This window comes from Schistocerca gregaria, chromosome 2, assembly GCF_023897955.1.
Source record: "Schistocerca gregaria isolate iqSchGreg1 chromosome 2, iqSchGreg1.2, whole genome shotgun sequence".
NCBI lineage: Eukaryota > Metazoa > Arthropoda > Insecta > Orthoptera > Acrididae > Schistocerca > Schistocerca gregaria.
Genome location: NC_064921.1, coordinates 397,863,106 through 397,877,717, shown reverse-complemented (window position 1 = coordinate 397,877,717; position 14,612 = coordinate 397,863,106). Strand labels below are relative to the sequence as shown.

The 14,612-nt window shown below is 43.5% G+C and overlaps 1 protein-coding gene across 1 annotated transcript in view; it reads right to left on the bottom strand.

Annotated features, from left to right (window-relative positions):
• LOC126322244 (uncharacterized) overlaps window positions 1-14,612 on the bottom strand; it is a 700,988-nt gene that overhangs the window by 426,855 nt on the left and 259,521 nt on the right. The window contains exon 5 of the mRNA XM_049994273.1: window positions 6,978-7,435. Coding sequence (XP_049850230.1) covers window positions 6,978-7,435 — 458 coding nt within the window. The remainder of the gene's footprint in view (window positions 1-6,977; window positions 7,436-14,612) is intronic.

Sequence of the window (14,612 nt, the reverse complement as noted above, 5' to 3'; positions counted from 1 at the left end):
TATTAAGCATATCTGGGATGCCTTGCAACGTGACTTCAGACATTAGTCCAGTCCATGCCATGTCATGTTGCGGCACTTCTGAGTACTCGCTGGGGCTCTACACGATATTAGGCAGGTGTACCAGTTTCCTTGGCTCCGCAATGTACAATATTTTTCAACACAGTCATGAAGCTTCTTTAAACAATGGCCAGAACACTCTACCAAATATACAGTTCCTCGACAATAGAAATCTCCTCCTTGATCACGGCGCTATTCTAGAACCGCTTTGTGTACGTCCTCAGCGTTTGAAAATCTGAAACTGATTAGCAGTGCCCACGTCGTTTCGGCCTTTTTCAAGTTCTTTGCACTACAGCTGGACACGAGATTGCTTTTCGTCCATATACAGCCAGAATTTCCCGGTGAATCGGTGTGCAGTTTAGATATTTTATGCACAAGAATCGTCCCGTTCCACGTTCTTCAGTACAGGAGCACTTTTCCAGCTGGCGTGCCATTTCACTTCTACACTGTGAAGCACCTGTTATCTGTATCGCAGCAAAGCTGTTTCTGCGGGAAATCTAGATCACGCAATCTTTTCTGACAATTCGCCATTCTTTGTGCGCAATGGCCTTAGCATAAGACGATATGTGTAACTCATTCTTTCGAATCTCAGCTATGTTTTTCTGTACTTCTGTATACAGGGTGAGTCACTAACTACTGCCACCTAGAATAACTCCGAAAGTATGATAGTAGCTGAAAGATTTGAGGGATAAATGTTGGATAGGGCAGGCGGGCGGGGGGGGGGGGGGGGGGGGCATAAAATGACGTTATTTTTTTGTTGCTAGTTGGGGGTCCCGTCAGAGATACGAAGGTCAACTTTGTTTTTTACATGGGATGCTATAGTTTGGTACTTATTTTCTGATAGCGGCTATCGGGACGAATCCAATGCTGTGTAATAGTACGGTTTTTGAAGGTCAACGAAAGTCACAAAGGTGGCATGAACGTCCATTTACAGAAGGTGTTCGAAGTGATGACCATTGGTATCAATGCAGTGCTGCAGTCGTCTTATCACGGGTTGAATGGTACTCCTTATCACTTCGGCACTTATCGAAGCGCATGCTCTGACAACTCTCTCTCTTATATCGGGCAAATAGTAAATATTCGCCGAATACGGCGCATTCTTCTGTCCCGCCATTGACATTTAACAACATTCGACAGTTTCGCAATAGAACATTAATAGGAATGGTAAGAATGGTATCGTCAAATCAAGCGAATGTGAATGATTTATTCCTTCGAAGAACAAATCGATATGCTTCTCATTTACGGAGAATGTACGAAATTCAGTGAGAGCTTTGTATTTATAACCCTGTATTCAGCTGACCAGAAGTCTTGTTCCTGCTGCCATCGAATTACATTAATTTCCACTGAATTTAACCTATTTCCGTTTTTTAATTTTCTTACCTGCCTGCCCGATTAAGGGACCTGACATTCCACGCTCCGATCCGTAGAACGCCAGTTTTGTTTCTAGTGACAACGACGTCCTCCTGAGTAGTGACGCCCCCCCCCCCCCCCCCCCTCGGAGATCCGAATCGGGGACTATTTTACTTTGGAATATTTTACCCTAGTGGACGCCATCATCATTTAACCATACAATAAAGCTGCTTCCCCTTGTGAAAAATTACGACCTTAGTTTCCCCTTGCTTTCAGTCGTTCGCAGTACCAGCACAGCAAGGTTCAAATCGTTCAAATGGCTCTCAGCACTATGGGACTTAACATCTGGCGTCATCAGTCCCCTAGAACGTAGAACTACTTAAACCTAACTAGCCTAAAGACAACACACACATCGATTGCCGAGGCAGGATTCGAACCTGCGACCGTAGCAGCAGCGCGTTTCCAGACTGAAGCACCTAGAACCGCTCGACTACAGCGGCCGGCCGAACAGCAAGGTCGATTTGGTTAGTGTTACAAGGCCATATCAATCAATCATCCAGACTGTTGCCCCTGCAACGACTGAAAAGGCTGCTGCCTCTCTTCAGGAGTACACGTTTGTCTGGCCTCTTAACAGGTACCCCTCCGTTGTGGTTGCACATACGGTACGGCTATCTGTATCGCTGAGGCACGCAAGCCTCCCCACCAACGTCATGGTCCACGGTTCATCGGGGGCATGGAGTAAAAAAAATATATGGAAAGAAAAAATAAAGAACTGCAGTAGACACAACAGTTTAACAAATAAACAATAAAAGTACTATATAAGCACTTTTGACTATGCGCTTAATATTGGAAAGAAAAATAATGAAAAAGCAGGACATCTGCATTGTGTTCACTATTAGACAACACGCGGTAGCAATAAGGCGTTCTAGATGAAGATCAAACTTGTTGTTTAATGGAAATAAAAAAGTACAGAAGAAATAACAAAATTTGCTGGTTTAGAGTGATAAGTTCGTTGTAAGAAGTGTATAAGACAGAGCTGTAGCTTATTTTGAACTTTTAAGTTTAAGAAATACTGAGAAAATGAAACGAAATTCCGAAAAACGAATAAAAGTGCAAACGAAATTGGAGATGATGCTCAGTTTCAAAGTCCTCCGTCAGGCTCTACGGAAGATCTAGCAGTCCTTTTGACTGGAGTGGACAAAATGTTTAGCATTCAGTATGGATGAGGGATAAACTTCGCTGAGAGGAATACGAGAGAGATGGTAGACTTTTCATCAAAATCAGCCATGGAAAATAGTTGAAGGAAATATACTACCTATGAAGTAAGGTACACTGGGTGAAGAAAGGAAGACAGAAGAAGATGGGTAGAGTTCAACTGGTGTCAAATACTGACTTCGATTTAATGATGAAATTTTTAAATCCACGCATTTGACTCTTAAATTCTGAATGATTTCTTTATCGACAGAGGTCACTGTTTTTGTTATTCTAATTCGGAGCTCATCAATGTTGCGAGCTAGAGAGGTACGGAAGATGCATTCATTCACGTAAGCACAAAAAAAAAATAAAAGAAATAAAAAATAAAAACAATTCGCATGTCGTTTGTTGTAGAACCGGTGCAATGGATTTCCACCCTGTTGGAATAAGAATTCCTGAAGTTGTGGAAAAAACCACGTGTGCAATATTTCAAGATAGCTCGTTTCAATTACTTTTGTCTTCAGAAAGGCCTGAGCTATAAACCTTTTTGTAAGGAATGAAACTATATGCGTTTGCCTTAAGAGCATTTCTTTGACGCTCAACTATTTCCTCAGAGTTCTGCAATACGTATATGCTTACATTATTTCCGTTAACTTTATCGCTCATATGGAATGTTATTAGGTCAATGAAAATTTACGTCAGTAGAAATATCTGTCATCTTCGAGTTTCGTTAAGGGATCATTGTTGACGTAAACATGTCTTCTTCTATCACCAGCACGAAGGGCTCAGGCTGATTGTTGTCTGTAAGATTTGTGGGTCAATTGTCGGCTTAACGTACGTCGACAGAAAATACTGTAACGGGAGTGACATTCGTCATGAATAGGAAGATAGAGCAGAAAGTAATTTACTGTGAACAGTTCAGTGGTAAGGTTGCACGCATCTCAATCGATGGCAAAGCAACGTCGCCAACAATAGTTCATGAGTACATGCCGGTGTCAAATGCAAAATGGGCGCTGATGACAACGCTGTTTAGCGCCCGTAAACCTCAAACACACACACACACACACACACACACACACACACACACACACACACACACACTTAAGTGCAAAAGATAAAGATATAGAGAAAGTGTCTGAGGATATTTACCTGATAATTCAAGATGAAAAGGAAGATGGAAATCTAATAGTGACTGGAATTTGGACGCTGTAGGAAGGAAAGGAATAGAGGACAGAGTTACAGGAAAATATGGGCTTTACAGCATGAGAGAGAGTTCTACAATAAATTCTAGCTAGTAATAGCAAATACTTTGATCAAAAATCACAACCGCAGGGAATATACTTGGAATAGAGCTGGAGCACGGGAAGAGACTCTATTATGGAGAGATGGAAATTCTGAAATCAGATTTCGAAGTGCAAGGCGCAACCGACTCGGATCAAAATTTAGTAATGGTGAAGTGAAGACTGAAATTTAAGAGAACCTTCCGGATAAATCAATGTGCAAAGAAGTGGGGCACTGAAGTACCGAGGAATTATGAGATACGTTTGAAGTTCTCGAAACCTGTAGATACAGCTATAACTACAGAGAGTAGGTAACAAAAGAAATACTTCATCTGATTGATTACTGTCATCAAAATCGATAGCAAACCAACACCGACAACAATAAGTCTGGTATTCATGCCGACTTCACAAACAATAGATGAAGAGAGAGAGGCAGTATATAAGACTACTGAAGGCGTAGTTCAGTATGTAAAGGGATACGAAAATTTAATAATCTAGATGATTGGAACGCTGTCGTAAATGAAGGAATGGAGTTACAATATAGGCTTGGTAGCAGAAATGAGAGACAAAGACTGAGTTCTGCAATAAATTTCAACTAGTAATAGCGTATACACTATTCAAAAATCACGAGAGGAGGAAATGTACCTGGACACATGGGAAGGTTCCACAATACGAAATAACATATTATAAATTCTATCTCATTGAGCCACAACTGGCGTCCATCAGTTTATACTACAGCATGGGTGTAATACTTTGGAGGGATATGAACTGGAACACTCACGTAGACTCAGGTGTGGGGGAAACAGGTGGCAGACTTCGGTTCATGGATAGGATAATAGGGAAATATAAGCACTATACAAAGAAGAGTGCTTTGAAAATAATCATGTAACACATCATAGACTACTGCTCAAGTGTATGGGTCCCGCAAGAAATAGGACTAACTGGGGATATTGTACGTATAGAAAGAAAGGCGACACGATTGGTCACAAGTTTGTTTCAACCATGCGAAAGGGTCATGAGATGCTGAACAAACTGATGTGGAAGATCCGTCAAAATAAGCGCAGACTATCTGAATAAAGCCTACTTACAAACTTTCAAGAACCAATATTAAATGCTAAATAGAACCCCCAGGAATCTAAAGCCTGCCCCTCCCGCCCTCCACCATAGGGGTCGCGAGGCTAAATGCGGTACATAGGTACTAAGTTCCCAATGTACCGCATTTTTAAAATGTGACTTCGCCTATTCAGGCTGTTTTAGTTTTTTTCTCGACCATTCCCTCGTAGAAATAGTATAGAATCAGGTTTATCTGCTGAAGAAGGCTCCATTACTTGGGCTGAAACCTAGGTAAAGGTTGGTTTCATTACCGCAATCGAGGCTGATAGTTTCTTATACAGGGTGTTACAAAAAGGTACGGCCAAACTTTCACGAAACATTCCTCACAAGCAAAGAAAGAAAATGTGTTATGTGGACATGTGTCAAGAAACGCTTACTTTCCATGTTAGAGCACATTTTATTACTTCTCTTCAAATCACATCAATCATGGAATGCAAACACACAGCAACAGAACGTACCAGCGTGACTTCAAACACTTTGTTACAGGAAATGTTCAAAATGTCCTCCGTTAGCGAGGATACATTCATCCATCCTCCGTCAGATGGAATCCCTGATGCATTGATGCAGGCCTGGAGAATGGCGTATTGTATCACAGCCGTCTACAATACGAGCACGAAGAGTGTCTACATTTGGTACCGGGGTTGCGTAGACAAGAGCTTTCAAATGCCCCCATAAATGAAAGTCAAGATGGTTGAGGTCAGGAGAGCGTGGAGGCCATGGAATTGGTCCGCCTCTACCAATCCATCGGTCACCGAATCTGTTGTTGAGAAGCGTACGAACACTTCGACTGAAATGTGCAGGAGCTCCATCGTGCATGAACCACATGTTGTGTCATAGTTTTAAAGGCACATGTTCTAGCAGCACACGTAGAGTATCAGGTATGAAATCATGATAACGTGCTCCAATGAGTGTAGGTGGAAGAACATGGGGCCCAATCAAGACATCACCAACAATGCCTGCCCAAACGTTCACAGAAAATCTGTGTTGATGACGTAATTGCACAACTGCGTGCGGATTCTCGTCAGGCCACACATGTTGATTGTGAATATTTACAATTTGATCACGTTGGAATGAAGCCTCAGTCGTAAAGACAACATTTGCACTGAAATGAGGATTGATACATTGTTGGATGGTGCATTCGCAGAAGTGTACCCGTGGAGGCCAATCAGCTGCTGATAGTACCTGCACACTCTCTACACGGTACGGAAACAACTGGTTCTCCCGTAGCACTGTCCATACAGTGACGTGGTCAACATTACCTTGTACAGCAGCAACTTCTCTGACGCTGACATTAGGGTTATCGTCAACTGCACGAAGAACTGCCTCGTCCATTGCAGGTATCCTCGTCGTTCTAGGTCTTCCCCAGTCGCGAGTCATAGGCTGGAATGTTCCGTGCTCCCTAAGACGCCGATCAATTGCTTCGAACGCCTTCCTGTCGGGACACCTTCGTTCTGGAAATCTGTCTCGATACAAACGTACCGCGCCACGGCTATTGTCCCGTGCTAATCCATACATCAAATGGGCATCTGCCAACTCCGCATTTGTAAACATTGCACTGATTGCAAAACCACGTTCGTGGTGGATACTAACCTGTTGATGCTACGTACTGATGTGCTTGATGCTAGTACTGTAGAGCAATGAGTCGCATGTCAACACAAGCACCGAAGTCAACATTACCTTCCTTCAATTGGGCCAACTGGCGGTGAATCGAGGAAGTACAGTACATACTGACGAGACTAAAATGAGCTCTAACATGGAAATTAAGCGTTTCCGGCCACATGTCCACATAACATCTTTTCTTTATTTCTGTGTGAGGAATGTTTCCTGAAAGTTTGGCCGTACCTTTTGTAACACCCTGTATATTAGATTATCACGATTGCTGACTGGGGTACAATGTTGAAAGTACTAAAATGGTAAGAAGTGTTCGGAAATTATACAAATAAAACTAACTACAGATTTCCCTAGTGTAATGAGCTAACATACCTCGTCCTGTTCCTGGTTGTTGTTGTCGTCGTGGTTGTTGTTGTTATTGTTGTTGTTATTGTTATTGTTGTTATTGTTGCAGGCCTCGTTGTCGTCGTCGTCGACCTCGGGCTCCGGCTCCGGCTCCGGCTCCGGGTCGACCTCGTCGGCCGACGAGTCGTCGCCGTCGGCGCCCGGGGAGCGCGCGAGCCTGCGCGCCAGGTGCTGGAAGCCCGGGTAGTTGGGGTTGGCGAAGCCGCGCGCGGGCGCAGACGGCGGCCGGCAGTTGCCGTCGTCGCTGCTCACCGAGCTGTACTCGTCGCTGTCGTCGGCGTAGCAGGCGCGCCCCAGCCGCCGCCCCCCGCCGCAGCCGCTGCTGCTCGTGCTCGTGCTCGTCACGCTCAGCACGCTGCCCTCCTCGCCGCACGCCTCGCTGTCGTGGCCCGCGCCGTACCAACTGCTGCTCTGAGCTCCGGGGTCTGCAACGTACCAGCGGGCAGGCGTTTCTTACGTGTCCGGATTGTCACCGTCAACCTATCTCCTAGCCTTTTTGTTATAGTGGTCTTCTTTTGTATTCCTTATTGTTATTTCACACCATCCCCTCTGCCTCATATGGGCATGGGGGGGGGGAGGGGAGGGGAGCTGATAGCGGATAAAATTTACCGCTTTTCAGCCACATGACATGACAGTAAAAATTTTGGAAGACGTAGTATAAAAATTTACACATGGTGATTCACAAAAATGAATGTCTTGCACAATAAAAAGACAGATCATCAGCTGCGTAAATTATTATAAAATATATATATATATATATATATATACAGCTGATTTGTTAATTATTCAAAATAGAGACACAGATGGCTGAAAAATGAATGTTGCACTGGAATATACAGGGTGCGGTACTTAAATCCGGACAAATGAAACTATTTTTTTAAAGCAAGTTCGTTGAAACAAAATACAAAAGAAAATAAATATCCTTTCACATGTAAGTAGTGGTACCTTTCAAAAAAAATGGTTCAAATGGCTCTGAGCACTATGGGACTCAACTGCTGTGGTCATTAGTCCCCTAGAACTTAGAACTACTTAAACCTTACTAACCTAAGGACATCACACACATCCATGCCCGAGGCAGGATTCGAACCTGCGACCGTAGCAGTCGCACGGTTCCGGACTGCGCGCCTAGAACCACGAGACCACCGCGGCCGGCTGCCTTTTAAGGGTAACACTACTCGACGTAACTCCGTTCAGCTGCAGTGACCGTGTAAGTAGGCTGTTTAGGTTTTTATGTTGGTAACGCCACGTAGTGCCCTGTATGAAAATCGCTGACTGAGCTGTGTGCAATCTGTGGCTGGTTGGCATTGTTATAATATTTGCTATTGTAGTGATCCGGACTGCGCGCCTAGAACCACGAGACCACCGCGGCCGGCTACCTTTCAAGGGTAACACTACTCGACGTAACTCCGTTCAGCTGCAGTGACCGTGTAAGTAGGCTGTTTAGGTTTTTATGTTGGTAACGCCACGTAGCGCCCTGTATGAAAATCGCTGACTGAGCTGTGTGCAATCTGTGGCTGGTTGGCATTGTTATAATATTTCCTATTGTAGTGTTGGGCAGTTGGATGTGAACAGCGCGTAGCGTTGCGCAGTTGGAGGTGAGCCCCCAGCAGGCAGGTGGTGGATGGAAGAGAGATGGCAGAGTTTTTCGAGCGGACGATCTGGACCTGTGTCCGTCAGAAAGGGAAATTTGTAAGACAGGATGTCATGAACTTATATATATATTGTTTGTTCTCCATCAAAATCATTTATTTGCTAACTATACCTATCGGTAGTTGGTGCCTTCAGTAGTTAGAATATTTTTTTTTTATCTTATCGGCTCTCGCTGTATTGTAGTAGTTCAAGTAACGAAGATTTTTGTGAGGTAAGTGATTCATGAAAGGTATGGGTTATTGTTAGTGAGAGCCATTCTTTTGTACGGATTATTAAAAGTGAGATTGCGTTGCGCTAAAAATATTGTGCGTCAGTTTAGTGTTGATCAGTAAAAGTAAAGAGAGAATTGTCTCAGTATGTTCAGTTTTGCGCAGCTGTTTGAAAGGAAGTGCAGGGTAAGGAAGTCCTGACAAGGGGAGGTTGGTGGGCGTCTTGTAGGACGCGTGTATATAAGACGGATTTCATAGTTGGGTAAGGGAAGGCAATTAAAGTTTACCTGGGGGAAGAAGAGAAGACTATGATGGTGTAGTGTTAGAGGGATGTGGTGGTAGAGGCGTGGCAGAGTACCAAGGGCAGTCAGCAGGGGAGATACCAGGGGGTGTTCAAGTTCGAAAAGTAGAGAGGGCAATTTTATAAGTTTTTAGAGTGTACGGGTGGAGTAGGATAAGCGGATCCAAAAAGGTAGGCGGACAACATGGCGTTCGACAACATGTTGGGTATGGTAGAAAGAGGGAGAAGTGGAAGTCCATCCCACAGTTCCCAGCAGTGGTTAAAAGTCTCCTTGACATCCAGATAATTAAGAAAGGTTGTCATAAAATTTTAATTACCACATTGGATATGCAGACGGTACTGTTCCTGTACCGATAGAAAAGTCACTCCAGACTTTTTTCTTTTTTTTTTAAATGAATGCACTGCCATTTGACTGCATTGTTGTTTATTTAATTATTACCCAGGTTTCGGTCTTTTATGCCATTTTCAAGTGACAAAAGGCCGAAACCTGGATCGTAATTCAATAAACAACAATGAAATGGAGGTGTGTTGACTTAAAATTATTGTGTGACTTGCTTACCAACATCAAAAACTTCTGACGTTGTTTTTCAGCGTACACACAGTTAACGGTGAGTGCCATCTACGGTAGAACGCCGCAATGGAATGGATTATAGCACATTTCGTATGTAAGTAAACCACCAGTGGGGACGCATTAGAAACATCGGTGGAACAGTGGAGTGAATATCCTTCAACGACAATTGCGACCACTGATCAAGTCCGCATCATCACGTTAGGCACAGAAGGCACGTCAACTGTAAGTTCCTCGGCATGTGCTCCGGAATCGATGTGATGTGTACCGGACATGGAAGCGGTTCCAGCTGACTCGGTGTGTTGAGGACTTACAAAGCACAGGCAGTGAACGTTGTAGTATCTGCGACTATATTTTATTCAGAACATTATTCACGACAGCATTGCATGTGAAATTTGAGTGAACATTCTCATGATATTAATAAAAACGGACTTCATCGATACTAAAATAATAATAAATAATTATTGTCAGTGACATAATTTAATTTTCTGTGAAAATCAAATCTCACACAAGACTCATGGAAAAAGATAACGGAAATATTCATCTTTTGTTATCTACGATTCTTCTAGAATAATCCTCCTCCTTTATTCGAACTGTTGTAATGATCGGACGTGATTGATGTCTCGTAACGCAGAGGTCTATAGAAAAGTGTACTATGTTGTTAATTAATATTGGAAAATTAAGAGTTTCTGTGTCATTGAACTCAATTTCCTTTGTTTAAAGTTTTATTTTATTGTAATTCTCGTCCTATATAAATGTTAAGTTTTCTGCTCAGCTACAAAAGAAGCGCAGCCATTAGCGCTATTGATGTACAACGCGGTTTATTGGTAAATGCTGAATAATAAGCAATTAACATTGAGAAATATTTTCAAATGTTAATGCATATAGTGAAGGTACGAAAAAGATTTAATATATATTATTTGTTAGTAGTAAAATAGGGCTTGAAGCAGAATCGATAAGTGATTGTCTTACGTTAGCCGCCATCTTAGTGAAATATTGCAGCAGCAGTTTTAAATTGATTTTCTATACGGACATAAATGTTGTTGATCATAATTGCGACAATAATTGTGTGTGGGTGGGCCAGAACCCACTTTGAGGAAATAAATTCGACTTAGATTGTGAATAATCTTTAAATACAGTGCAAATAGCATCTTACGTGATATAAATTCTTATCCGCCGATGTACGAAGCGTGATTATTTCGCGACAGCTATTATGAAATATTTTGGCAGGAAAAATACATTAGTGTTGAGTGCGTGTAATATTGCGTGACGGAAATGTTCATTTTGCTTAAAGAAAAGTGCTGCCACCTCGAATAACAGTGGTGTTTAATTCGATAAACGATCTGAAACTTAGTGCCATTTACACTGGTTGACAGAAAACGTTACTACACGTTCCCAGGTGGAGATTTCTAAAACAAGACAACGATCATTAGCCGGAAAAAGCAGTGTGTAAATAAAACCTCATGTTACATTGATAATAAGTAACTAGTTTTATTGTAATCTTGCTGAAATTGTATAACACGCAATGAAACCACAATACTCGCACGCCACAGCGTCTGACAGGTGTACAGCATGATCAAAGAATCCGTGGGCTAAATGGTGCAGAACTAGATTCAATATTCGAAGAGGCTAGAGGACGTGATGTATTACTTCAAACTCTTGTCTGTGTGATGGGTACCTCCATTCGTGGTGACCATGGCGTGCACTGCATCATACACAACAACACCATGGGTTCCGTTACAGATGGGTAAGAAATCGTGCAGAATGGACGCCTCAGGACTGACGTTCATTGTTGTTTACGGACGAAACTGGAATTTGTTTGTACCCTGATCAACGACGGAAAACGTGTTTGGAGAGAACCCGGTAATATAGAACGCCACCAACGCTGTGTCCCACATGTGCAACAAGGTTTTTGTGGAGTGGTATTATATGCGGTCACTGTACATCTCTCGTGGCAGTTGAGGACAGTCTAACAATCTAACTTGCTACCAATAGTGAGGTCATATCACCAACATTTTGGTGACAATTTCAATTTGATGGATGATAAATCACGCGCTCATTCTATTGGTTTCACGAACTTTTAAGCATGCCAAGATCATCAGAATGAAGTGGTCTGCCTGTTCCCAGGACATGAACCCAGTCGAACATATGTGGGGTTGACTGGAACGAGCTGTTTTTGGACGTCGACAACGACCACGTTCTCTGTACGATTTACGCATAATCGTCATTGAAGAGTGCGACAATTTGGTCCATGATCTCATTGATGGTGTGCCACGACTGATTCAAACCTGCATCCGAGCGAGGGGACGTTCTACCATGTATTGAGGAGTGCTGTGGAAAATCTCCCAATGAGAAACAGACAACTCTGTCGCCAAACAGTGCTTGTTTTCTTGATTTGGTGATGACGATGCATTGCAAATGAAGGTACACTGAGGTGACAGGAATCACTGGATACCTCTTAATATCATTTCGGACCTCGTTTTGCCCGGCAGCAACTCGATGTGGCATGGACTCAGCAAGTCGTTGGCAGTCCCCTGCACAAATGCCTCTCTACAGCCATTCATAATTTCAAAAGTGCTGCCGATGCAGGATTTTCTGCACGAACTGACCTCTCGATTATGTCCCATAAATTTTCGATGGGATTAATGTCGGGCGATCTGGGTGCCCAAATCATTCTCTCGATCTGTCCATTGTTCCTCAAATCAATTGCGAACAACTGTGGCCCAATGACATGGCGCTTTGTCAACCATAAAAATTTTATCGTTATTTACGAAAATGAAGTCTATGAATAGCTGCAAATTATGTCCAAGTAACCGAACATTACCATATACAGTCAATTATCGGTTCAATTGGACCAAAGGACCCAGCCCATTCCATGTTAACACAGCCCACACCATTATCGGGCCACCACCAGCTTGCACAATACCCTGCTGACAACTTGGGTCCGTGGCTTTGAGGGGACCGCGCGAAACTCGAACCCTGCCAGTTAGCTCTTACCACCAGAAATTGAAACTTTTCTGACTAGGTCACAGTTTTCCAGTTATCTAAAGTCCAACCTATATGGTGACGAGCCCAGATGAGGCGCTGCAGATGATCTCGTACTGTTAACAAAGGCACGCGCCTCGGTCGTCTGCTGCCACTGCCTATTAACGCCAAAGCTCGCCACACTGTGCTGATGGATACGTTCGTCGTACGTTTCTCGCAGAGTTGCTTGACTGTTATCTCTGACAACTCTACGCGAACGCCGCTACTCTCGGTCGTTAAGTGAAGGCTGTCGGCAACTACGTTGCTCACGCGCAGAGGTAATGCCTGAAATTTGATGTTCTCGGCACACTCTTGACACTGTCGATCTCTGAATATCGAATTCCCTAACGATTTCCGAAATTGAATGTCCCACGCGTCTAGGTCCTACTACCATTCCGCTGTCAAAGTCTGTTAACTCACATCCTGCTGCCATAATTATGTCGGAAATGTTTTCACATGAATCACCTGAGTACAAATGACAGCTCCGCCTATGCACTAACCTTTTATCCCTTGTGCACCCGATACTGCTGCCATCTGTACATGTGCATATCGCTATCCCATGACTAGCGTCACCTCAGTATATACGCATGCCTGAAAATCAACTTTTGCTTTTTGTGCCATGAATTTCGAAATAAAGGGGTGATGCAAAACTTTTGTTGACATGTGTTTAAACGTACGTAATTTAATGCTTATTTTTTTGCAAATGCCTTTCTGCAGACTTGATAGACACTGAAATACAAAAAACTGGCGCAGCACATTAATGAAGTGGAGTATCGTGTGGATATTCGTTTTCTGCACTGACGCTTCTTCCGTGTTCAAACAAGTTTGAATGATGATGAACGTTATGGGAGATCGTCTTTCTGCGAAGAACCAGGGAGCACAAGAGAAATGGAGAGTCCGATGTTTGAAGACCAGCGTATCAAAATGTAGACTACAGTGGAAAAAATGCAGCACAGTCACAGATCCGTTTCTAATACCTTACACGACAGATATCACTGTCCGTTGGGTTGCGCGGCTGCTCGTACCACTTCAAAGAAATGAGGAACCGAGGCGGTAGCGGAAAGGTTGCAACTGTGTCTGGCCAATGAAGATGTCTTCTTTTGACACTTAATAACTACAGAGTGCTGGCTGTATCACTAAGGCTCTAGGAAAAGACGCAAACCAAGTAGTGGCAACATGTGGATTCACCACGCTGGAAAACAGCGAGGAGGCAAACCATCATCAGGCAACGTGATGCCGCGTGTTTTCTGGAGCTGTCATGTTTTGGTGCTAACTGATTATGCTCATAAGAGGTACACTGTCACAGGAGCATGCTACCAATACCTCTCCTGCCAAAGTTACGTTTGGCTGTCGAGACCAAGCGTCGAGGGAGGCTGTTCACGGGGCTGTTTTGGTTCCAGTACAACGTCGCTTCTCGTCCTGTCTCAGGTAAATATGCTGCTTCTTTGGGCCACCAAATTTTGCCTCATCCATCTAATATCCGGACATGCCACCCTATTACTTCTTCCTACTCCCTGGTTCTCCATCGCTGGAAAAGATGTGGCGCACTGAAGAGTGAATATCGAGAGGTGGAGTAACGCCAGTTCTCATGGCCACACCTTGAGCTTTCCCCTGATGATAAATAAAACTTTATGATACTCCTCACAAAAAGTAATATCGAATAAGAATGGGAAAGGGTCCTGTCCAAACATTTGTAAGAAGTATCTGTAATGTGTCGACAAGGGGTGGGTAGAGGGAAGGGGACGGGGAGGACGGAAGACAGAGTCTAGAGCTGCCTGGAGAGGCGAGACAGGAAAAGTCGCCATTGTCTGCCTGAAAGCGCAAGACATGCAGCCACCGCATGTTGCTGA